The 26263-nt window shown below is 39.8% G+C and overlaps 1 protein-coding gene across 8 annotated transcripts in view; it reads left to right on the top strand.

Moving 5' to 3' along the window:
* Positions 1-26263, top strand: part of NEK10 (NIMA related kinase 10) — a 210851-nt gene that overhangs the window by 76229 nt on the left and 108359 nt on the right. For all 8 annotated transcript variants that reach the window (XM_073223984.1, XM_073223983.1, XM_073223982.1 and 5 more), the window contains one exon: positions 9991-10066. In XM_073223984.1, coding sequence (XP_073080085.1) covers positions 9991-10066 — 76 coding nt within the window. The remainder of the gene's footprint in view (positions 1-9990; positions 10067-26263) is intronic.

The following is a 26263-nucleotide window of genomic DNA, read 5'->3' as shown; positions in this document are numbered from 1 at the left end:
AATATCCCACTTTCATGTTTACTCTCTAACTTTAAGATACATTTTTTTGCTTGCACTCTAATTGTAAAGGACTTTCTAGAAAAAGTTACTTTGTTTTACAATAAGCAAACTTTTGTTTTTTTCTGTCTTGCCCCTCATTGCCACTCTTCCCAACCTTGCTCTTTTTAATGTTTATTAGACTTAAACATCAGAGCTATTGGTTTAAAAAAAGTATTTTCAGCTTTCGAGACTTTTTAGCTTTAAGTAAGGCAGTATTTTTCTGATTTCAGTAAAGAAACAGTGATAAATTTCAAAACAGAGTTGTATCCTAGTCCCGTTTCTCTCCACTAAAGCAACTGTGTGGACAAAGTGTTGATGTGCTATCATTATTTTTAAGGAGGATAAAATTAAAATGATTTTATGACTAAAAAGATAATCCACAGAGATTTTCTGTCACTTTATTTGAAAACTATTTGAAATATAATAGTGATTAAATGCTTTTCAGTGTCTATCACTATTGACATAAATATGGATATTAGAGACTTATTTTCAAGAGGTGTTGTGGTTATATTAAAAATCTTACAGCAGTAATTTGAAACCAAGCATATAAGATTCTCATATTTTGGAAGTTCAAAATGAAGCTGCTATAGAAATAGTCTGAGGTGTGTGTGTGAAAACATGTTACCACAAAGGGGCAGCCTTATCATGTTTTATTTTTCTCTCCTTTGTGTTTGTTTATTCCCAGAAAAGCACAGAATTGACAAGCTGACTTTTAAGATGGCACAAGACAAAATGTAATAAAAATGTGACCAGAAAAAAAGTCTTAAGATGAACTAAAATTCCCCTCTTCTTCTCTTTCTCAGTGTAGGTGAATTAGATGTTTTAAGATTGAGGTTAGTTTTTATTTATTTATAGTAAGCATGCTGGCTGGAGTGTGCTTCCCTCAGGCAGTAGAATAGAAAGTGCTGACATAGGTATGTGTGATTTTATGAACACTATCTAAGTTTAATGTCTGATGTCCATTTAAAAGGCTCTATCTTTTAATGACTTGCGCCAAGAAACATGTCCAAGTCTTGCCCTGCATGTACTTGTAGGCTTGAAGGCCACACAAGGAGACAGGCGCTTGGGGGCGCACTGGGCAGCCCAGGTAAACGTGGCTCCTGCCTGCTGCCTTCTGCCAGGCGAGACCCACACTGCACCATCACCTCCCAGAAGGACTCTGCAGGAGGGTGTCTGCGGAAAGTGACCTTCTCAGACCCACCATTTCATAGTTCTTGGCCTTCTCAAATACCCATGTATGAATTTAACCCCACTTGCCCCTTTTTCTCCCATTTTCTCCAAATAAAAAAAAGAAGAAGAAAAGGAAGAAACAAAGTTCTTCAACTGTAGGTATTAGATGTCCAACATAGGCTTTGGAGCCTGGCTCAAGAGGTCACATGTTTGTCCTGCAACCAAATAGGCTGTGACCATTTCTAGATGTTTCTCAAATAGTAATTGGCTGTTGATGACAAGGGCGTACTTGGTTTGGTGGAACATTTATCAAAGGTTTGAATGCTCATCAAATGCCATCCTATGCTAGCCATGCAAGGGTGGATATTAAATGAAAGCCATGGTCTCTGTCCCCTGAGTTCACAGTCTTGTGGGGAACTCTGAATTCTACACTCAGTAATTGTTTCCTGAGCTGCTGCATCCTCCAGTGAGCAAGGCAAGCATGAGAGACATGCTCACTATCTTCATGGAGCTGTAGTTGTATTATAGGTAATAAAGGCTAGAACATTGGGTATGCAAAATGCTATCATATTAGATAGGCCATGTTATGCTGTGGTAACAACGTGGAAGTCTCAGCAGCTTAAAATAGTGGCAAACTATAGCCTCTGGGACAAATCCAGCTATGGCCTGTTTTTGTGTGTCCTGTGAGCTAAGAATAGTTTTTTTTATTTTTAAATGTTTGTTTAAAAAAGAAGAGTATGTGGCCCACAAAGCCTTAAATATTTACTCTCTGGCCCCTACAGAAAAACATTTGTCCACCCTGGCTGCAAACAACATAGTTTCTACCTGGCTCAGACTAGATGCACACTGTAGGTCAGTGAGGGAGCTGTGCTCAGACACCCAGGCTGGCTGGAGCTCCTTTAGCCCTGCTTCCACCCTGCAGGGGCAGGAAAGCAAGAACATGGCGAAGCTCGCCTCAGCTCTGAGACCTTCTGCCCCAAAGCGTCACATATTACCTCTGCTCAGATTTCACTGGTCAGAGCAAGTCGAGTTTGACAGGGTGAGGATGTGTTCCTCCTCCCCAGAGAATATAGGTGAATGTTGATAGTCTACCACAGTTATCAAACACAGGGGAAAAGTGATTAAATGCTTTTCAGTGTCTATCACTATTGACATAAATATGGATATTAGAGACTTATTTTCAAGAGGTGTTGTGGTTATATTAAAAATCTTACAGCAGTAATTTGAAACCAAGCATATAAGATTCTCATATTTTGGAAGTTCAAAATGAAGCTGCTATAGAAATAGTCTGAGGTGTGTGTGTGAAAACATGTTACCACAAAGGGGCAGCCTTATCATGTTACCCCAGTGAGTAACTGCCTCTGGGGCCTTGAGGTGAGCAGCTGAGCAGAAAAGGTACAAACATTCCAGGCTGGGAGTTCAGCAAGTGCAAAAGATTTGGCACGTGGAGCACTGCAGGGTGGCGAGGACCTAGCAGGATGCTCAGCATGTCCAGACAGTAGACAGTTTGGTGGGTAAGGAGCTTGGACATTGATCTTTTGTCAGAGAGTCATCTTTATGGAGATTTTCAGACTGGAAATTATATGATCAGATTTGGGATATAGAGGTTAATTGTAATGGTAGGTGAGGGGCACTAAGGGGAAAGACCACAGATTGGGTCCTCAGTTTAGAAGATGTATCAGTTAGGGGATGTGTGGATGCAAAAGGCAGATTGACAGTGGTTTATGCCGTGAGAGCATGCAGTTATCTCACAACAGGGAGTCTGGAGATGGGCAGTGCCAGGGCTGGTTCAGCAGCTCTAGGAGGTCAGCTGTGATCTGGGTTTGTCTGTCCTTTCTGTTATCCTCAGCAGATTGGCCAGACCTCTAGGAATCATTACCAAATTCAGGAAGCAGGGTGGTGGTTAGTAAAAGAGATTCTGCTCTCCAATAGCCATTTCCTTGTATCTGTAAAAAAGTCACAGAAGATCCCATTAGAGTTCTTACATCGTGTTGTCCAAGCCAAGTCAGGTGACCACCCCGAGCTATAAGGGAGACTGTCCCGGTGAGCTTCCAGCCTCTATAGTTGGAGATGAGAAAGGGAGGCTGCCTATTGGCTTTGGGAGAGCTAGCCCACAGTACACACCACCAAAGGCTCTTGCGAGTGTCCAGAAAACACAGGATATGGGTTCTACCTATGGCAGGAGAAGAGGATGAGGTGGAGGGGTAGATACAGCAGTTATTTGAAACCCAGTATTAAAAGATTTAGATTTTGAGGCCAGTTAATGAGGTATGAAAACTGTGAGAACGAATCTGAGTTGTGAAGACTGTGACACCATTGGCAGAGGACTGGGTGAGGAGATTTAAGAGGTAAGGTTTTGGACACACTGAGTTGGAAATCTGACTATCCTTTCCCTGATTAAAATTCTTCAAGTGGCTCCCTATGACATTTAAAGTGAAGTTTAGATTCCTTAGGGAACGCAAGGCCCTTTCTTCATATTCTCACCCTTGCCCTTTGCTCTGGCCTCAGAGCAATCAGTGGGGCAGATTGTTCTTTCCTAAATAGACAAGCTGTGGTTGTGACTTCCAGCATGGCACGCTCTCTGCCTGGAACACTCTTACTCAATTCATATGACATTTCTCTAAGGGGCATCTTTAATGCTCACATCTGATCTGTTCTGTTTCTGGGCTCCCTGAGGACACTGGGATTGACTTACCTTTCTCATAGCTCTTGGGGCATTGATTTATTGCCATCGCCTCCTTTCAGAAAGGGAGACCAATTTCCTTGACTTTGTTTCTCTGAAAGCACTATAAATATATATTGGATAAATGGATAGGTGAATGAATGAATGAACAAGTGAACAACACATCCAGTCATAAATATTCAGAATCCAGTTACAAATAGAAGTAATTGTCAGGGGACATGCTTGGGTTTGGAAAGATCTTGATCTGACAGCCAAGATCACACGGGAAGAATGTTTAATGCATGAGGTATTGAGGAATGAAAGTAGTGATCAGGTGTGTAAATGGAGAGAGGTACAAGCAGTGCCCACTGTCATCTCAGCAAACAGTGTGACCCAAGGTATGGAAGGAAAGATTCTACTTTCTTAAATGTCACCAAAGTTTGAGAAATCAAATAAAACCTGTTTGTGTTGCTAGAATCCTTGCATTTTAATTTTTTTGTGAGGATTTGAGGATTTTTATTGTTATTGGTTGGCTCAACTGCTGATGAGAAATCTCTCATAGGAAAAATGATTTAGTATTGCACTTCTGATAGGAAACACAACGTACTTATATGCATATTATTTTATATACCTAAAATCTCCTTGTTAATAGGTTTATGATGGCTCTATTTGTGGCTTTTGTAGGTACTTGTCCTATCTTGCTTTGAGCCTGGTATGTGATTTACTTCAGAGAACACACTTTGGGGAAACTTACAGAATGAAAATAGCAAGTCCAGAACACATCCAAATATAGTATCTGCTTGAGTTTGAGCTGCCATGGAATCCTTAAGTGCTCTTAAAGAGGCCACAGAACTTCAGGTCACTGCATGCCCTCACAGTGTCTGCTATGGTAAAGGGCAACCATGGAATTTCTAGAATTTCTCTCAGTCAGCATACTGCCTTCATGTTACTAAGAAAGCAAGGACATTTTTTGTCAAGTCCATCTCAGTTTCCTTATATTGGTACTGAGTCATATGAAATGAGGAAATATTGACATAAATTCAGTCAAATTTATTTTTCTAATTTTTTTTTTAAGATTCTCACCCTGCCACTGAGTTATCCACAGCCCTGAGATTTAAATAGCAGTTGAAGTCAAGTAAAAGATGAAATGGTAGTCTCAGAAAAGTCATAGCAGGGTGGATTTCTAACCTGGGGTCAGAGGTTTGCTGTGCTTTTCTGGTGAGACAGTGGGCTGACTGAGAGAATATGGAGGCACTAAATCTTTATCATTTTAAGAAAAAAAAGGAACTAAAAACTCTCCAGGGTTGGGTTTATATGATCATAAAAACACCAAAGAGTAAGGATAACAAAGTAGAGTTTATTCTGGTATGTGTTTTCATATGGACATATTGGTTGTGATTTAGTTCTCTGAGAATTTTTTAATGTAAAGGATAGAATCTAATGTGTCCCCGATGAGTGATTTTCATTTCTAAGTTTTCCTAAAGTGTGTTCTCTGAAGTAGCATGGTGAGGAAGTGGAAGTGTCTGTTGTTAGGGAGACTAATTTTAGAGTGAACAGTATTATATCTGTTTATCCAGTCAATCTGTCCAGCCTCCTAAGTGTACTGAAGCCGTTGGAACCTTTGGACTGTGGAGTCATGCCACAGTGTGTGTGTGTGCGTGTGTGTGTGTGTGTGCGTGTGTGTGTGTGTGTGTGTGTATGAGAGAGAGAGAGAGCACAAGAGTGAGCAAGAGCATGCCTGACTTTCTGTTTTTATAAGTCAGACCCTTAATCTATCTCATTTAATATTAGAACGATGTGTATGAAGTCCCATTATTTCAGGTAACAGTAGCCAGAAACAAACCTCACATTGAAAAATGATATTAAAAGGGCCAGTATTTAGTAAGCTTCCTCAATAATCTGGTCAACTGATGGATGTCCTAGAGTAAAATGATGTTTGCTTTTCAAAGATAGGGAGTTATCTATAATTCAGAAAGCACCTTTGTTTCATACATTGAATTTTTCATCCTGAAACGCCATGACATTATAGCTCCATCAAAAAAACCAGCAAATAATCATGCTGTTAAGAAAGAGAAACACCTTCGCTTTATCTCACCCACAGAAGGGCCTGCACTAGCTAAGCTTTGGAAGAGGAGGAAGTGGCACGGATGGTGGAATATCTTGCTGGTACACCAGCAGTAAGTTCCTGCCCCCTTCCCCTGTTTAGGAAATTCCATTTTAGACTTTATTAGCATTTTACTTGTTGAATTGGAAATAATGTTTTTAATAACTGATGAACTTCATTTGAAGGAAGGTCAGAGGAAGGTTCTGGAGATAAGGATTAGAAATCTGAGCGGCCTTCAGAGGACGAAGTACCAATGACTTAGGAGTGTTATCCTTGAAAATAAAACTGTCAGTTATTTTACCAGCAAAAATGGGTGTAATGAGGAATAATAGAGAATTGCAACTCAGGACAAGCAAACTACAGTAAAACCATAGGCATGTCCAGAGAACAAAGGAGAAGAACTCTCTTTTATGGAGTAAGGGTCTGAGTTGAGAGAACTGTACTAAGCAAAAAGTGCTTGAAGGAAACTGGGAGTCCCACATATCATGGCTTCTCATTGGCTGAGTTGTGACAGTCTCTCACTGACTGGGCTGTTGCCAGGGCAGGCAGAAACCTTCCTCCCTTCCTCCTGCTGGGCAGTAAAGTAGCTAAGACAATATCAGCTTGTAAAGTCTCTTTCTTTTCCATCTCTTCCTTCTGGTGGGGTTTGTAATTAAGGAGTACTGGGTGTGAGAGCTCCCCTTGCTGGCCTCCCAATTCTGCTCCTGTGAGGTTTCGCTTAGTTTTCACAGGGGTTTGTTGAGTGAAAACTCTGAGCATCTTCCTGGGAAGCCCTTCTCATTCCCTGTGGAGTTCTGCACCAGGAGGGTGTTACAATGATCCCATTGCTGTGGAAGTTGGAGGTTGGCCACTTCATTTACTGAGGCAGAAGGAAAGAGCAGAGAGGGAGATGAGAAGGTGTTGCAAGGTGGACATATCCCTTCTGGCTTGTTAACAGTTGCATACCAGTGGGCTCCTCCGCCACTGCCTAGCCTTATAGGGGCTTCAACTGACCATGAAGTTGTCAGAGTCATTCATGGTTTTATTTTACTCAGGGTAGACATCTTTATCGTGGTAAGAATATTAGTTGTGCTTTAAAGGAAAGGGGCAACTGCCCATAGCTCCATCTCTTGAGCATTTGCTGTGAGTTAAAAGTTATATATCCATTGTCTCATCCAATATCTGAGGCATGTTGCCATCTTTACAAACAATGAAAAAGGTTAGGTTAGAAAACTTGCTCAACTCACCCAGTTAATATGTTGGCAGTGCCATGTATGCCAGAACTCTGCCCCTAGCATTTATCTCTTAACCAAGTCTCTTTAGAGCATTCCCTCAGAGATGTCATTTAAGGTAAAGGAAAAGGCATGTTTGAAGACACAAAGGTACTCATAATATAGTGATGAGTCTAATCGTTTTGTTGGGGTGGACATTTTAAATTGGGTGACAGTGAGAGAGATCAGTCATCTGAACTGGCCTGTAAGGCCCCAATTCTCTGCCCTCCAGCCTGCCTGGCTTTTTTTCAGTTCCACAATGGATCATGCTCCCTTGATCCCTGGACCTTTGCACATTGCAGGTTCCTCTGCCTGGAAGTCTCTTTTCCATTTTCTTTTCTTACCTAATTAACTCCTATCCTTCTTCATATAGTCACTTAACCACCCACAGATGCTTTTCCTGACCAGCTGTGTTTATCTCTACCACTGCTCCCTAAGGGCTATGTCAGTATACATGGCATCTGACCTGGTTATCATCTTTTCTATACTATCTAGTTCAGTACCTGGAACACAGTACATGATTAGTGTATATTTGTTGTACAAATGAGGGAAAGCTGGAAATTTTATAAAGAATAGTGATTAGGAGACTTTTGGTACTTACATGGGAGTCATGGTGATGAAGACAGGAGTTGGTAGATTGCCGGTTGTTAAACAGCTGTTGAAGAAAATGGATTAGACTGGATTAGAAGAAAATGCTTCTAATGAGGTGCATCTACATTGTTGCAAGAAGAGTGAGGGCCTAGTTTCCTGGCACATTTAAACTATGATCACAGAGTAAAAAGAAAGATGTAAGAATGGGTGAGTGAGTGAATAGAGGATCAAGGGAGAAGAGGCAGAGATTTCAAGCCCTGGAACTGAGGAAGATGAGGTGCTGTTTGCTGTGTGGGCTGTCCCAGATGACTGTGAATGATGGCTCAGTCTCGGTGTGCAGGGGCAGGGCTTCGTATGGCAAGGGATGAGGTCCCCAAGGCTGGGCTTTCTGGCCTGGCTGTGAATTTGGGAGTTACTGACACATATGTGATGGGTGAAACTCCCTGTGGAGAGGAACGGGAATGCCTTACATCTGTCCTATTTCACAATGTTTCTCATCTCTTGTTATGTTGTTGGAGCAGACCTTGCAAAAAGTAGGATAAATATTACAGACTATTTCTGAGTAAACAGGAGCTGAGTTATGTGTCCAGTGCTATACAGATAGTAAACACATAGAACACATAGGGACTCAACCAGAGATCTTCCCTAGATCTTTCTATCTGAAGGCTGACAGCTGCAGGCTGTAGCGAAACATGCTATTATCTTTAACATGTCCTATACATTTGTTTTAACAAAGAGATTTTTTTTACCATCTTTTGCAAAATGTGCTATATATGTAAAATGTCATCTGTTGTCATTTTTGAATTTCCATTATAGCACATGAATGCAGTTAATGAAATAAAATATTTTTCCTCTACTCTAAATATGATTACAAATGTAGAAAGAATTATAGAAACAATACTGCTACTACCAAAATCTTCTAAATGGCCAAACAACACTAACTTTGGCTCTCTTTCAGAATACTCCTCAACCATTTGTTTTTGCAGCTACCCGCTGTGTTTCTGCCCTTACAGGCATTCACTGGAGAGAGGAGAAGCATTGTGCATACCACTCCTTAGTTTTTGCCTTTCGAGATCAATGGCAGTTTCATAAAAACAAGATAATTTCTATGTAGCATTAGAACCAAAAGTCAGAGTATTCTTTTAGACTATAAGTTCCTTAAGGTCTGTGTGTGTTAAAATGACAGTGAGCCCCTGAAAATGTTGAAATACAATACTGTTAGCAAGTGGGTATTGTTTTTAATAATGTGAATTATTATTTTGAAGTCAAGTTACTTTGCAGTATTTTCAACCTGAAAGACATGTTAATATAGGTAATCAAATGCTCTGTTATAAAGTTCATTGCAATTCCATGAGCATTCAGTGTACTTTTATGAAGTGATATTATGAACATCTTATTCGGAATAACAACTTGAATTTTTGCTCTGGTTCAGCACTGTCTTTTATGTAAACCTGGTAATTAAAATCCCTTGAAATATTGGCAAATCTGTACAATGAGGATATGAACAATATATGTTTCCATCACTTTGACCTATGTTATTGAGTGGTTTAAAAGGGAGAAATAGCTGAAGGTGTTTTGAAAAAGGCAGTTAGTGCTAATACTAAATATAAATATATGGTTGTTAAAAATCAAAGCCCTTTAATTTTAAGATAAAAATCAAAATCCTTTGTTGATACATAAATATTCTGAGGCAATTCTTAATCTCATATTTACTGTGATTTAGCACAAATAGGTGCCACTTAATGTCAGGTTATTCAGGCTTACCTTGCTTTTTAATTTTTTTTTTTGACTAGATGAGGTGATGACTGTTATATGCCAAAATATTAGATTCATTTATTTATTTGAAAATTACAAAGGAAAATCCAAAAAGGTGGGATCAGAAATTCAATAGATACTTTGCCCTATGTTTCAGTCAGCACAATTAGTTTTTTTAAATGATAAACCTCATTATATCAAAATATGTAACATCGTGGCAGATTGTACATATGCTGTTAGTTCCAGCTGGGAGTGGGTTGGAAGATTGGCACATGGGGTGTTTCGGCAAAGGGTAGGGAAAAAAAAAAGAAAAACTCTCTGATGTGGACTATCATAGTTATTGTGCAGAATGCCAAAAGTTAAGGAAAAATGCCAATTTGGAAAAGTATAATAACATTGCTTTGTTTTGTGAATTGTAGCTGACTTTGGCCTGGCCAAGCAAAAACAAGAAAACAGTAAACTCACGTCTGTTGTGGGAACAATCCTGTATTCCTGGTAAGGACAATTATTTTATAGCCTTCAAACATCACATTTAAGTGGCTTGGGCTTTAAATAATTCTTTTGGCTTGCAAAAGAAAGAATTTTAGAAAAGATGCTTATTTAATGTTTTCCTCATTTACCCAGATAATACACATGTACAGATTTATACAGCACTATGTGTTTGTTTAAAACAATACCAACAAATTATCTTTCCTCTAAGGTAACTGTCCCTCATGGGGACTACTTTTATTACTTATAAATTGAAATGATCCTTAGCATACAGTAGGTGTGCAATTATTGTTTATGTGGTACTCAGCATGATACTTGGAGCATTTTATTGCACCTCCTAGAAAAATTACTCTTTCTGTTTCTGCCTGTAAACATTCAAGGGCAGGGGCAGAGTTTTTAGGTACTAATACCTATCCTAGCACCCGGCAAATAATAGGTACTGATTAAATTTTATTACATGAATGAATAAATGATGATATATATACTTAGACATGTTTACAAAGTTGATTGCTTCTTGGGTAAATGAGTTTTTATATTTTGATGCATTGAGACACTTGTAACTTCCTTAGCATGCTCTGAAGGCTCCTTGACAATTTAATTATTACGAAGTGAGAGTCTTCTTTTGCTTATCACATATCATTTATCTGAATCCACTGAAATTAGCAAACAGATATGGTAGTCAGTAAACACAGCAGATTTCAGAGAAAGATTCTCACATCTCATTCCACAGGTCAAGTGATCAAGACATTTTCATCTTCCTTTTTAATCTAGTCTATTGTATAGTTGAGCCCTGGGGATAGAATTCAGAATGAATCTGCTTGAGGGAGGGTAGAAATTGTAAATAACAACCCTATTTTAAAAAGTCCTTTCATACAAGAATATTCAGGATGGTGTTTCTGAAGGGTGAATTTAATCACGAGAAGATGCAGAGATTGAGGGCCAGCGTGATGTTGTACCTTGAAAACTGCAAGTTCATCCACACACTTAATCTCTTAAAAAGGCTGACCTACCCACTACTTGCTGCTGGATGAATAATTTGTCATTTCACTTTGCACTCAAAAATTTTTTCACTTTGCACAAAAAAATTTTTCACAGTAAATGAAAATTTAATCACAAAAGTATGCAATAAATGTATATTCCTCAATGACTTCATTGTCAATGAAAGTCACAGAACCAACTAAGTCAGATTTCAGTTGGATATCCTTGGTATAAGCAGATTTATTCCCCATACCGTGCATTAAATTTAGAATTCCTCATATGGTAACTGTGTGTATGATATTGGGGGAGGGGCCCAAATCTAGAAATCTAGAACATATGTAGGAAGAAATCTAAATCATGACAGCTGTTTTGCTTTCTTAGCCCAAAGATGGATTCACATTTTCTTTTAATTCTTAAATTATTTGAAGAGTTAGGAAAGCTGAGCCTCCTCATATAGTTAAGCTATTATTTCATTTAGATATATCACAATTATTTTAATAATGTGCACAGCATACCTTATTACCATTCATCTCTTAACAAGCTCTGTGTTCTTTTAAATTGCTTTAAAAAATAATTTCTACTCCCTCCTCCTTTATCCCCTAATTGTTAGAAATGCTCCTCATGTGATGGGGATTTACTATGAACTTCAACTTACAAGCCCCTTTTTCTTCCTAGTTTTTGATGTCTTCACCTGAGCACGGAGTTAAAAGATTTCAGTCCTGAATTATATTTCCTTACTTTTTTACTCTGGGATCCTTCCGAAGATAAGGAATCCTGTGAAATAGTTTATCTGGGAGGTGGTCCCAGGAAACATTGGTAGGGGAGAAGGGAAACGAGACAGGAACGCAGCCAGTACCTATAACATTAACAATCAGAGTCATAGATCATTCTCTGGGTTATAGCGGAGAAGATGTTTCTGAGTTGTCCTATATGCTGAATGTAAGGCTGGAGTGTTTTTGTTTTTTGTTTTTCCAATCACATATGGGAACACGTGTCTTTGGCTGCGCTGCTCGGCAGAGGGGTGGGTCCTGCTCGGTGGGGGTGGGGGGCGTGGAGTGAACTCCTTGGACCCCCTAGTGTGCTGGGAGAAAGCAGGGGTCATAGGTCGCTGCTTACAGTACAATGCAGAGGACTTGTACTGGGAATTGGGACCTGGCCTGGGTTCTGACTCTGTTGACTGTATAATCTCTCAAATTCTAGTCCTACATTTAAGATGTTTTCTAATAGATCACTTGACATGTCTGATTCTTTTTTAAATTTTCCATATCCTCAGTTTTGTTTGAGTTTGTAAATTAGATAAAAATGAGGCATCTACTTTATACTCTTTACTCTGAAGTCATATCTTCATGCCTTTTCTTGAATTGTCCCCTTAGCCATCCTCATGGTATTTCCCTCCAAATTCTGGAATCTTTGTGTAAGCCCTCTGAGCTTCTCTGACCCTATTACTGTGGACCTGGGATGCTTGTCCTTGCCCTCCAGGGTCCCCAGAATTTGGTGAGTTTGATGTTCCCATGTCATTTTGCTTTTTCCTTTTTCCTTTGCTCCCTCAGACATTAACCTATCAAATGGAAGAAAATTCTCTATCAACTCTTGTAGGGAGCACCTCAGAGCATTCTTTATTCTGTATCTCAGCTGTCAGGTAAATGGCCTGTGGGCTCTGGTCTGACTGTGCTCAAACAGCTCAATACAAGCTCCTTTTTTTTTCCATCTGACCTGATTCATTATTAGGCAGGTCTTTGTTATCCTTCTGTTAGAAAATAATCGCCAAATATGGTCCATAGTTCTGTTTTTTGTCTGTTTTTAAGCCAATTCCATAATCCAAAACTGCACACTATCTTTAACTGCACTTTAAGATCATATTTTAGAGTTTGAAACTCTGAGAAACAGGTTAGGCTAGTCTGTCATGGAACATGTACTTGGGATTTCTGGATAATAAATATGGTCTATTAAAAAAGTATGATCTATTGACTACTTCTGGAATGGGAATTCTTTGAGCCTATATCACTTAGTGTAATCCCATTCATATTATGACCTGAGATAATTTAAAGGACAGCTAGTAAAGTTTTCATTTAAAATCAGAATAAATCTGTAGGTAAGCCTGGACAAGTAGAGACAAAGTAAAGCATGCCCAACTGTCGACTGTACCTCTTAAGTTCTTAAGAAAGCTGTGATATACTCAGAACTCTGAAACTCTTTAAACGCTTCAGTATTCCAATGGTTCATAATTTAAAGACCAAATCCTCAGTATGGCTATGAGCATACAGCCCTGCCACATCATCCCAGACTTAGCTGTTGCATCTGTGTTCCCTCTGACCACAGGGCTTTTGTACATGCTGGTCCCCCTGCCTGAAATACTCTTTTCCCACTTGTTGTCTGTTAACTCTTTCTTATCCCTCACCTCTCAGCTGGAGCACAGCCTCCTCAGGCAAACCTCCCTAGACAGGGCACATTTTCCCTGGTCTACATACTCCATGCACTTTTCCTTCACATGGTTGGGTTTTTAATTTATTTTGTGATAGGCCGTGATGATTTTGTTCATCACTATCTCCACCACTGAGCCTAGCAGCTGGTATTTCATAGGTTCACAAGAAATATTTACTTATATGGATAATCCTATATTTGAATAAATAATATACTATGAAGAAAATTGTTCCTTTCACTGTAACAATTTTCTTATCCCTTATCACCTCCCCCTTTGCTGTTTCTTCAGGTCTCCAAAATGGTCCTATCTGGATTCTCTTCCTCCAGATAGCTGCAGTTTATTTACTTGCTTCCTTTTGGTCTCTGCTTCAGTGCAGCTTCTGTAAAGAGGTTTTCCTGATCACCTGCTCCTAAAAGAACCTTCTCCTTCTGACTCTCTTCCTTTGTCTTGTTTTATTTTTTCCTAGCACTTGGCTCTAATTGATTTAATGTCAGGTTTTGCTTGGTTTTGCACGTGTCTCTCTCCTTAAAACACCAACTCCACTACAGTAGGGCTGTTGTCTGTTCTGTTCCCTGTTGTTCCCTGTGGCCTGGAGGAGCAGACTGACAGAATCCTAATACATATTCTGAATTACTCAAGTGAAAATAAGTCATTCGTTTGTATTTGTTTGTTTGTCTTAAAATGTCCTTTTATAAAACTTTATTGAGAAGTAATTTGGAAAAATTGACAAATATAATTGTACATATTTAAAGTGTACAACATGATGAATGTGTTATACATACATACTTCAGGATGACTCCCAAGATCAGGATGATTAACACATCCATCAGCTCACATAGTTCAACACTTTGTTGTTGTGAGAATGCTTCAGATCTATTCTCAACAACTTTTAAGTATACAATGTCCTGTTAGTAACCTGGGTCATCTTGCTGTACGTTAGATTCTCAGAACTTACTCTTCCTATAAGTTGAAAGTTTGTACCCTTTGACCTCTATTACTCCATTTCTCTCTTCCCCAGCCACTACTCTGCTCTTTGTTTCATGAAATTTCTTGAGTTTTTTTTTTTCTTTCTCTTTCTGACCTCTTTCATTTAACCTAATGTCCTCCTGGTTCATCCATGATGTTGCAAATGGCAGGATTTCCTTCTTCTTTCTGGCTGAATAACAGTCCCTTGCACATATACACATTCTGTATTTTTAATGATTAAAAATCTACATGCATTTTATCAGGCTCTAAAGCGTTAACATATCTTTGAACTTTTCTGACTTTTGCCTTTGTGAAGCCTGGAGTGAATGCTTTTAGTTTGAAACTGTAAGTACCTTGATGCCAGGGTCTGTTTTATTTTATTTTGTTCCATTTATTTACTCCATCTTTGTATCCTCTACCGTTACTAGAAGAGTGAGCAATGGGATTGGTTAGGGGATTACCAGCTTTAAAAAATAAAACATGGAGTGATTAAAATTTATAATAAATTATAATTGATTATTATTTATAATTTACAGTATTCTTCTCTGACCAATAAATTAGCCCTGAGGGAAATTGCATAATTGGAAACAAAAGGTAATATTGACAGGCAGATTGGTAGGCTTGTTATTAAGAGCACTGGCTCTGGAGTCAGCCTGGGCTTATGTCCTAGGTCTGCTGCTGAGTTATCAATTCGCAAACTTCTCTGTGCCTCAGTTATCTGTAATCTGGGGATGTTGATAATGTCCACCTTCTAAATTGGTTGAGAGATTGAATGAAGTGACACATGCTGAGTGGGGAACAGTGCCTGGCTGGCCTATGTTAAGTGCACTGAGAGAACAGTGATCATTATTTGCTGTTAGTTTACAATTTGAAAGAATGGTGCTCATTTGAATAGATAGCTTAGATTGTGTCTGAGAATCCGATTCATTTCTTAATAGTCAGTAGAGAAGAATGACTTAGGCTGTCATTTATTTTAGCTCCTTCTCCCTCCCTGCCTCTGTATCTGCTCCCTGGTGGCTGCTTTGGTTACTAGTAGGGACTTGGATTTTTCTAGCAGCTAGACCCCGGCAGCTGAGGAGTGGGACAGGGAAGGAATAGGTGCTTAGCATGCAAAGACAGAGAACCGAGGGGAACAGAACTTGGGATAGTGATGCCTTTGAGCAGATGGAACTTGAGATGCTTTTTCCTGAATTGCTTCTGTTTATGGTTTCTCTGTGGCCCAGCAGGATCAGATTTCCATGAAGAATATCACCCCTCCCTGTGCCCAGCCCCCAAGGCTCTATAACTGACACACCCCTATGCCCCTGCCCCACAAAATTGTTTTATTACATTATCTGCTTAGGTGAGGTAGGAGGGAATTTTAACTGAGCTCAGGATTTGCACAAATCGAACTTCTAAATACATCTTAAGACTCAATGGAATAGGTCACATGGTCTCATAAATTTAAATGGAAGCTGCAAAATAGAAACTACTAGAAAGCATTATGGATGATGCTCTGTCCCATAATGTCTAGCTCTGTGTTGCTAACCACATGCTTTTGCTTACTTTTATTTCTCAAATGCTTATATAGAATTTACTAAGTGGCAGGCACTGGTCTATGTGCTCTATAGTAAATACTAAGTCGTTTAAGCTCCTGCTCCTTTAAAATGAGCATGACTATTTTAAATAATCATTAGGGAGCCCAGGTGATCTTGCTCAACATCACAGCTAGGAAGTGGAAGTGGAACACTGTGGAGCCAAACGCCGACAGTGTGCGTCCTTAACCACTCTGCTCTGCTGTCTGCTAATTGTTAAGTCGCTGATGCACTGGCCTGATGTGTCAAGAATTAGAAATAGTCTACTCTGATTGATGGACATCCTGATTTGTTCTTTAGAATGCATAGCTGCCATCATACATTTATTATGCATTTATTATTTGCCAAGTTTTGCTTTTATTCAACTACAAATTCTCATATTAAATTTTTTCTAATTTTCATAGTTGTTTTCTCATCATTTAACACTATAAAAAAATTTTAGCTAGGTTTTGAATACTGATAGCAGAGTTAAGATCCAGAGACACTTTCTGAATTCAAAATGAAAAGGTACAGAGGTTCTAGAAAAGAAAAAACAATTCCAAGTTAAGAACATTTATGACAATGTAATTTTGATGTTATAGTGTCTCTGATTCTACTGACATCACAGAAGGTGTATGGATGGGAAAAAAAGTCTTATATAGTTAGGATATGGCTAGCTTTCATTTTGTGTATCTCTGAGAATGTTAAACACCTGGCTTAGCCAAGATTAAAAATTGCAATATAGAGCATAATGTGATGTACATTAATGGATTTTTCAGAGTCTGACTGTTCTGAACTCCCCAGCAGCACAAAAAGCATGAAGGGGGGCTCTCTGATGATTGATTCTGTCAGTAGAAGCCCTTGCTTCTTGTCAGCTAGTAATTAAAAATCACTTATCTTTGACATCTCCTTTCCCTTATCTTTTTTTTAAATTAAGGTATCATTGATATACAATCTTATGCTCAGGGTTCACATTAGCAACATTATAGTTACTAGACTCCCCCCTATTATCAAGTCTGCACCACATACCCCATTATAGTCACTGTCCATCAGCATAGTAAGATGCTATAGAGTCACTATTTGTCTTCTCTGTGCTATACTGCCTTTCCCAGGCCCTCCCTATATTATGTGCACTAATCATAATATCCCTTAATCCCCTTATCCCTCCCTCCCAACCTACCCTTCCCAACCACTTTCCCTTTCATAACTGTCAGTCCATTCTTGGGTTCTGTGAATTTGCTGCTGTTTTGTTCCTTCAGTTTTTGCTTTGTTGTTATATACCACAGATAAGGGAAGTCATTTGGTACTTGTCTTTCTCCACCTGGCTTATTTCACTGAGCATAATACCCTCTAGCTCCATCCATGTTGTTGCAAATAGTAGGATTTGTTTTCTTCCTATGGCTGAATAATATTGCATGGTGTACCACATCCTTTTTATCCATTCATCTACCGATGGACACTTAGATTGCTTCCATGTCTTGGCTATTGTAAATAGTGCTGCAGTAAACATAGGGATGCATATGTCTTTTTGAATCTGGGATCCTGTTTTCTTAGGGTAAACTCCTAGGAGTGGAATTCCTGGGTCAAATGGTATTCCTATTTTTAGTTTTTTGAGGAACCTCCATATTGCTTTCCACAATGGATGAACTAATTTACATTTCCACCAACAGTGTAGGAGGATTCCTCTTTCTCCACATCCTCGCCAACATTTGTTGTTACTTGTCTTTTGGATGTTGGCCATCCTAACTGGTGTGAGGTGATACCTCATTGTGGTTTTAATTTGCATTTCCCTGATGATTAGCAAAGGGGAGCATCTTTTCATGTGCCTGTTGGCCATCTGAATTTCTTTTTTGGAGAAGTGTCTGTTCAACTCCTCTGCCCATTTTTTAATTGGATTATTTGCTTTTTGTTTGTTGAGGTGTGTGAGCTCTTTATATATTTTGGATGTCAACCCTTTATCAGATCTGTCATTTATGAATATATTTTCCCATACTGTAGGATGCCTTTTTGTTTTACTGATGGTGTCCTTTGCTATACAGAAGCTTTTTAGTTTGATGTAGTCCCACTTGTTCATTTTTGCTTTTGCTTCCCTTGCTTGAGGAGATATGTTAATGAAAAAGTTGCTCACGTTTCTATTCAAGAGAGTTTTGCCTATGTTTTCTTCTAAGAGTTCTATGGTTTCATGACTTACATTTAGGTCTTTGATCCATTTTGAGTTTACTTTTATGTATGGAGTTAGACAGTAATCTGGTTTCATTCTCTTGCATGTAGCTGTCCAGTTTTGCCAACACCAGTTGTTGAAGAGGCTGTTATTTCCCCATTGTATATCCATGGTTCCTTTATTATATATTAATTTGCCATATATGTGTGCCAGTTTATATCTGGGCTCTCTATTCTGTTCTACTGATCTGTGGGTCTATTCTTGTGCCAGAACCAAATTGTCTTGGTTACTGTGGCTTTGTAGTAGAGCTTGAAGGATGTTGTTGGATTTGTGAATATTGTACCATCCTTGCATCCCTGAAATAAATCCCACTTGGTTATGATGTACGATCTTTTTGATGTACTTTTGAATTTGATTTGCTAATATTTTGTTGAGTATTTTTACATCTATGTTCATCAGGGATATTGGTCTGTAATTTTCTTTTTTTGTGGTATCTTTCCCTGGTTTTGATATTAGAGTGATGCTGGCTTCATAGAATAAGTTTGGAAGTATTCCCTTCTCTTCTATTTTTTGGAAAACTTTAAGGAGGATGGGTATTAGGTCTTCTCTAAATTTCTGATAAAATTCAGTGCTGAAGCCATCTGGTCCAGAGGTTTTGTTCTTGGGTAGTGTTTGATTCCCTTACCTTTTTATAGTCCTTATTTATAAGTACATGGATCTGTAAACAATGGATTTCTTTCTGCATATTTATTTGTCTCCATATGAAGTTTGTGATTTTAAACAACTGATATCCAAATCATTATGTAGAGTGTTCCACATTTCCTTTTGGGAGGTGATGTGAGAGGGATTACAGGATGGTCAGATGTCTTACTTCAACATATTTTTCTGGATCATGGGTGGTTTGGCCAAATAAATTTCTTCCTGTATTTAACACAAATGAATTTATTGAGTAATTAAGAAGTTAGAAGAATTATTTGATGATGAGAATATGTATATTCTGGTTAACTATTGTTATAGAACATGGACCTGAAAGTTGGTTTCCTAACTGCAGTTTGTGCGGGTTTGCTAGGCAGTTCCCTGTGGCTTCCCTGGGCTCACAGATGTGGGTACAGTGAGGAATTACCTGCTTGACTAGAAGGTCCATGACGGCCTCATGTTTCTGGCAGCAGGTGTTGACTGGTAGCTTGGGCTCCCCCGGTTTCCTCTTGTCTATGACTGCATTGGAGCAGCATTGCAGGAGGGCAAAAGGCAAAAGCAGAAGCTGGAAGGCCTCTTAAGAGCTAAACATGAACATCACTTAGCAGCCCTCCTGACACATTTTTATTCAAAACAAGTTACTACCTGCCCAAATTCAAGGGGTGGACCAAGAATTATACTTACCTGTAGCTGGAAGGGGGCACACGGAATTTGTGGCCATATTCAATAGCGTATCATGTAACACTGTGATTTAGTTAAAAATAAGCATAACTCCTAAGGGGCTTTTGAGTCATGAGCTGTGATACAAAGAAATGGTACATTTTAAATGCTAACAGGTGGCATGTCAGCCCCAGATCTCCTGAGAATGAAGTGTCGTGGTCTGTTTCTAATCGGAAGATAGAAAAGACACAGTGGACCACAGGGGAAACTTCAGTACAGAATGGTTAGCTGTGATGTAACAGTAAGGTTAGGGATACTCTGCACGGTACTCTCACTCTGATGAAGGAATACCCAAACTTGGGAGGGGTGAAGACCTCACTGGAGAAGGTGTGGTTCAGCCCCTGGCTGGCAGGGAAGCTGCTGGAGAGCCAGGCTGGAGCTGGTCTGCAGCTGCGAGGAGGGCAGGAAGCAGCCCTCTGCAGTACAGGCTGTTAGGAGGGCATAAGCACCCTGTGGCAAGGACACGTAGGAGGAAACCCACCTTCCACAGTGAAGGGCCACAGGGAGGCCCTCAGTGTGGGAGTGTCCAGGTGCTACAAGCAGGTGGCCTTCTGTGGGTATAGCCTGGCCAGGGGCTCTGGTGCACAAAGATGACCACCAGCCTGAGGCTGCAGTGTTGCAGAGGGACAGCATTTGGGTCTGTGGCTGGGACAGACTCCATTGAACGTTGTCACGCCTATAGTGCATACCCTGGGCCCATGACAGAATTCAGGGTGCTTTGTCCTCCTGTGATGTCCCCCTAGCACCACCTGCACAGAAAGTTTAACATTGTGCTTGCTTTAAAGGAGCACTATTTAGAAGAATTCCATCATTTACTGAAGGGTGCATTAGGAGCTGGGAGGCGTTAAACTGATAACTGACACTCTAGTAACTCCAGGGATTGGCCCAGCACTCCCAGGGACAGGGCCGCAGCACTGCCGTGGGGAGGGCAATGCTGTGTTTCCTCCATACGATAGGTGATTCATTTCTCTGTGCTTCCAGCCTTGGTGTCTCCAGAGTATCTTTGAGATTGTGAAAATGAAATTTTCCTTCAGTTCGATTCTTAACAGACTCAGTATATTTAGTGGGGAGCAGAAGCTTAGCTTGGCTTGGTTGGGATTTATGATGGGATGGTGGGAGACCTGGAAATTTCCTCTTGGCATTATAGAGCCTCTGGCTATCCCTCAGTCTGACAGTCTCTTAATGGAAGTTTTGTTTTTCAGATCTGCAGAATGAAACCGGGCCAAGGGAAGGGAGGGGAGATGCATGTGTCCATCATGTTGCCTGTTCCTTAAGGAGATATCCCAGCCCTTACTTGTCAGGAGCAGATGACTTGGTCTTTGCCACATGGAGAACTCAGTTTAATTTGGGGACACACACACACACACACACACACACTTCGGCCCACACTACAAAGATCAAGGATTAGAAAGCCATCGGGGGCCTGTATGTGCCTCCACTGAGTACACACAGAAAGTCCCCAGAACAGCAGGGAAGCCTGGGGGAGAGCAGGGAGCTGCCAGGGCTGCAGCACTCAAGGCAGAGGCTGTGGGGGTGGGGTGGGTGCCACACTTCCCTGTATAACAATTGTTCCATATTCTCTGCATGACGGGAGGATTACACACAGGCTGTAATATTTTCCTCAACCAGACGTTATGACAGTGCCTACTTGGAAGTGTGTCTGGCTGACTGATAAAGTGGTCAGAAGGAAGGAAGGGAAGCGATGAGAATGAATAGTTGAAGAATGAGTAGGAGAGTCAGAGGATGCAAACAGGGTAGCAAGAGGTGAAGGAGCGAAAGAAGCATGCAGTTATTTTGCAGTGTTGCATTCAATGAGCTCACTCTTATGGATGCTACCCCAGTGAGTTTACTGATCACCTATCCCTTTACATCAATTTATTTCATGACATATTTAGCTAATATTAATCCTCTACATCATTATTGATTTTTTAAACTTAATTTTAATTATTGATTTTTTAATCTGGACATTTCAGAATGTCCATAACAATCCTAGGAGGAAAATAGCACAAAGCCAATAAAAGAAAATCTTTTTTTGAAGAGCCAGATATTGTTTTCTCTAAAATAGGAGGATTATAGTTACAAGTCCAATACTTTGAAATCCAAGCTGTCCTTTTGGGAAGGATATATTTTTTTTATACACCTAAGACAACAAACTGTCAATCTGTGACAATATTATGGCCTCTAATAAAATGTCAAAATAAAGATTTGAAAGTGTGAACTGTATGTAACAGCGGTGACACCCAGCCATTTCAAAACCCTCATTTTCACAGAGGAGGCTGTTTCCAGGATGCACCCCTTGGTTGGTTAAATTTTGAAGATTTCCTCTGTATCACCCCAACCTCATCTTAATGCTCAGGCTTTCAGGAGGGCCTTACCAGTTCCCCAGGAAGCAATGGCCTCTCTGTCTGTCCAGCTCCCCACACCTTATTTCCTCTGAGTTCATTTCCCGTGTTCGTGATAAAGCCTGCCTTGTCTGTAAGCATAGTATGCCATGCCCTGAACCGCAGCGGTGAGAGGAGTGACGGTGGGCAGTGGGCTTGCCCCCAGGGCTTCTTGCCTCACGGCCTGACAGGCTGGGCTCCATCCTGGCTCCACACCTTCCTGCTTAACTTGGCCAAGTAACTTAGCATTCCTGGGCCTCAGTTTCCTTATCTGAACTGTGGGAGCTGGTGGGGATGCTGATAATTCCTACCACAGAGGGTTGTCATGAAAATTAACAAGATAAATTGGATAGAGATAGAGATAGCTATAGATAGGTAGATAGCAATAGCATCTGGAGTATAGCAGAGATTTAACAAATATTAGCTGTTACTATGCTGGGAGAACAGCCTCATTCCTCAATTTAGGAAAAATCTCACCCTGCCCACCCACCTAAGCACATAGTCTAGGAAGTTCCATTGATTTAGAGATCCACCTCTCTGGTCATATTTGGCCTGATGTGACTGGGCACTTGTCCCACATAGACTGTCCCAGCACCTCCACCCCTGTTGGGGGAAAACATGGTACGAGTGTTTCCATCAGCCAAGCGGACCCGATTACAGTTCTTTCCTGAGGCTGAGTTTAGCTGGGACTTGGCAAAACGATGAAGCTGGGCAGCAAAAGGTCCGGGAGTGCTTGGGGGTTCGTTTGTAGCTACAGAGGAGGTCGGTCTAGGAGGGTGAGGCCAGCACTCGGAGAAAATGAGAGAGAGTTCTAGCAATGTCCAGCCCCAGATTCCACCTCCCCAAGTCCTGGCGGCAGCTGTGCTCTTTCTGTGCTCACAGAAGCCTGTCAGTAAATGCCTCTATTTGCCCAGTCTCGCTGGGCTCTTCTCATGTGTCTCTCAAGTTACGTTGCCCCAAAAGCACACCCTGAGACAAGGACTCCAGTGCAAGGTTTATTCCTGAGGAGACCCCAGGAAGCAAGGCTAGGGAAGCGGGAAGGAGAAAGGAAAGGAGGCTGCAGATGGAGAATTTCAGGGACAAGTTACCCCTATGGGCTCCTGGAGCTCAAGCTGCTGGGGCCAGTTTGAACACATAACCCAGTGCTTCCACCGAAAAGGAGAGCATGGCTGGTTATACTCCACCTCATACCTGCCACAGGTGAAGGGCCATTCCTGAGGTACCTGCATTCAGGCACTTCAGGCCTGCAGGACAGCAAGCAGAGAAGGCACACGGGGTTAAAGATGCCCTTAGACAAACCCGCAAATGGCTGGACTTCAGGTCAGTGTACTTGAAGAAGTAGGGGAGCAGTGATGTAAGCAGGATGCCTCCAGCATTACAGGGAAAATTGCCCTGAGGGGTGCACTAGAGATTTGCTTACGGTGTGGCTCCAGAGTTTCTGCGAGTCAAGAGGAAGCTGTATGTCTGATCCTTTTCTGTGCTCTGAACACATCTAAAATTGGCCCAGGTCCTTCAGGACCCATTCTTCTCAGTTGATAGTTGGAAGTCTTTGAAGAAGTTACTAACACCGGTGTTGAGATTTTCTTCATAGGCAGGTGGAGCTGGGAAATGCTCTTCCATAATCTGACCCTGAGAGACTTTCTGCCTGTCTGTAATTCTGGCTTGCCACTGTCTGCACTGACTTTGGCAGTAAGATGACAATACGAGACTGTAATGATGTAGTGATTTTTTCAGAGTAGCTTTGATAGTAATTTAGTAATTTAGGAAAAATCAAGTCAGAGGCAGACAGGAATTTCTCTGTGAGAGTCTCTATTAGCTTGAATAAAGATAATCAGTTTACTTAGAAGTTGCTTGACTGCTTTTTAAAAAATCAGTCTTTTGTTAAGGAGCAAAACTACCCATTTTTACGTGACTTTATATTTAGAGAAAGGCATGTGTGTAATTATATGTACTGTAATTGAAAGATTATATTATCTTTCTTTGTCAAATCACCATAATTACTTTATTTAGTTATCTACTTGAATTTTAAAAGCTGGTGATATTTGGCTTGAATACGAATGTAAAATATGTGATGTCAACCTATATGCCAGCTATTTTTTTTTGAACATCATTAAAAACCAGCAAATGACAACTGATGTATAATGGAGAAATTTCAGGGCTGTTGGATCTGAATTTAATTTGTGTTGGTAAATCCAAGTAGGCAGTGCCTGATAATCATTTGATAGCTGGAGTATAATCTCTGGATGTGTGTAATCTATTTTTTTAATTGCCCAAGTCTGCACTGTATTTACAGTTAATTGGTTCCCATTACAGTCCTTTGTTACAGAGACCATAGGCAGTAGGACACGAGAAACCCGAACAAGAACATTTAGTTCTGGTCCTTTCTGGAAGCCAACCTGACAAGGGCTTGCCTGCTTTATTTTTCACCATCCTCACCACAGGTTAAGGGGAAAAAAGTCTCCAAGGAAGGTGATTTATAAATTCTTCTCATTGTCTTGGGTCTATGAAAACATCTATAGCCAGAAATCCAAAAAACCAAAAGTATCCTTATGTCTAACTGAAGTTCTCGTATGACTTGAAATCTGTTTTTGGATTTTAGTGACTGCAAAGCAGCTGGTCACTACCCGTCACTTAGTAACTCTTCATACAGTGGAAGATTCTTTTAAGTCTTTTCTCCTGAATATCTTTCGTCTTTCTTCATAGTTTCAATCCTTTAATTCAGACTTCTAGATATGCCACGAAAAGGTCTGCTCATAAAAACCTTCCAGTGTCTAGGAAAATACCATGAATTCATCTGACGAGGTGGAATCCAAGTTCTTTTTTAAAGTGCAATTTCAGTGCTGCCCTTTTAACTCAAATATACATGTATTTTTTTTTCTCCACATAAGGGCTGATTTACTTTAGGACTGATGAAGCAAATTCTAAATGTCCCCAAAAGATTTTCCCAACTGTCTGCTCTTCCCTTCCTCCTTCCCAATGACTAACCTCACTGCAAATCTTGGAGTTCCCCCTGTGTCCACTAGGCTTCAGCCAATTTGGAAAGAGTTCAATCAAAGTTTGGTTGTGGTGACAATGTAATCAAAATAATGAAATTATTCTAAATGAATATTTCTCATCAATAATTTTTAAAATCTGGTAAATTTTAGGCATTTTACATTGTTTTTGGACACATAAACATTTTTACTTATTTTTAATTTTTTCTTTTTTCCCCCAGTGTATTTGATATTTTATTTTGTAGTTCATTTTCAGTCTTGTGGCTAATGTATAGTGCAGTCAATGGGGTGCTGGTTAGGTAAGTAATGGTAAGTGGTATTATAGTAGTGTGTTTGTTGGCCTGGAAACATATCCACAATATACTGTGAAGTGAAAAGATAGGTCACTAATAGTATATATATTATAATCCTATTTAAAACACAAATATCCAGATATATTGCCAAATCCAGCAGGCATCATGGACTAAAACTGAATTAGGAATTAAAGGCTGACAAATAGAGGTTATCAAAACAAAAAACAACAAAACCCCCAAATCTCCAAAAAATTCAAAGCTTGTGGATTAAAGTTTCTTCTATTGTCTCTGTACAAAAACAGTATGTTCTCATTGCAGAAATAAAGAAAATTCCCACTGGGGGCACTCATAATCCTATTAATCCAGTGGTGAGAAAAAACTCACAGAAAACAACTTGGTGTCCCAATTTCATCCTTTCCTATGCATACACCCACCCACACACACATACACACACACACACAAATGGATGTTTGTGAATGCTTTTCTGTACCTTCAGTTTTAATATCTGTATTGTGTTCTATTACCTGCTAAGATCTATTATCTACTAAAGCAGTCTCCTTTTTTAAAGACATTCTTATTATTTCCAGCTTCTCCCTAATTCATAAAACACAGGGTATGTATAACTGGCTAAAAATCAATTATAAATAAAAAGGCAAAAAAGTTTTTTTATAGCAAAATTATTATCAATATGTGGAAAATCCAGTGACTGGGAATATCTATCTATTGGTTATCAATTTCTCATTTTCTCAAAGAAATTTTCATTTTTACCAATTTTTTATTGATCATTAAAATAAAAACAGATAGCTAGAAGTTGTGCCTTTTTGTGTGTCAGAGTTTAAACTAGATCAGTCTTAATTTAAATGCTTTTTGATTAATTGGTTTAACCAAATTGTTGGCCACTGGTAAAGCAGCCACACCTATGGCATTTACCCAATTGGGCCTTTCCTCCTAATCTGTTCACATACAATTAGCAAAAGATTGTGATTATTCTCTGTTTATGCTCTGGTCATGGGGGTAAAATTATGTTTTTTTGGTTATGC

This window comes from Manis javanica, chromosome 15 (assembly GCF_040802235.1).
Source record: "Manis javanica isolate MJ-LG chromosome 15, MJ_LKY, whole genome shotgun sequence".
In the NCBI taxonomy this organism is placed as follows: domain Eukaryota; kingdom Metazoa; phylum Chordata; class Mammalia; order Pholidota; family Manidae; genus Manis; species Manis javanica.
Note: the sequence above shows the minus strand (reverse complement) of the source record. Positions and strands in the feature narration are given on the sequence as shown.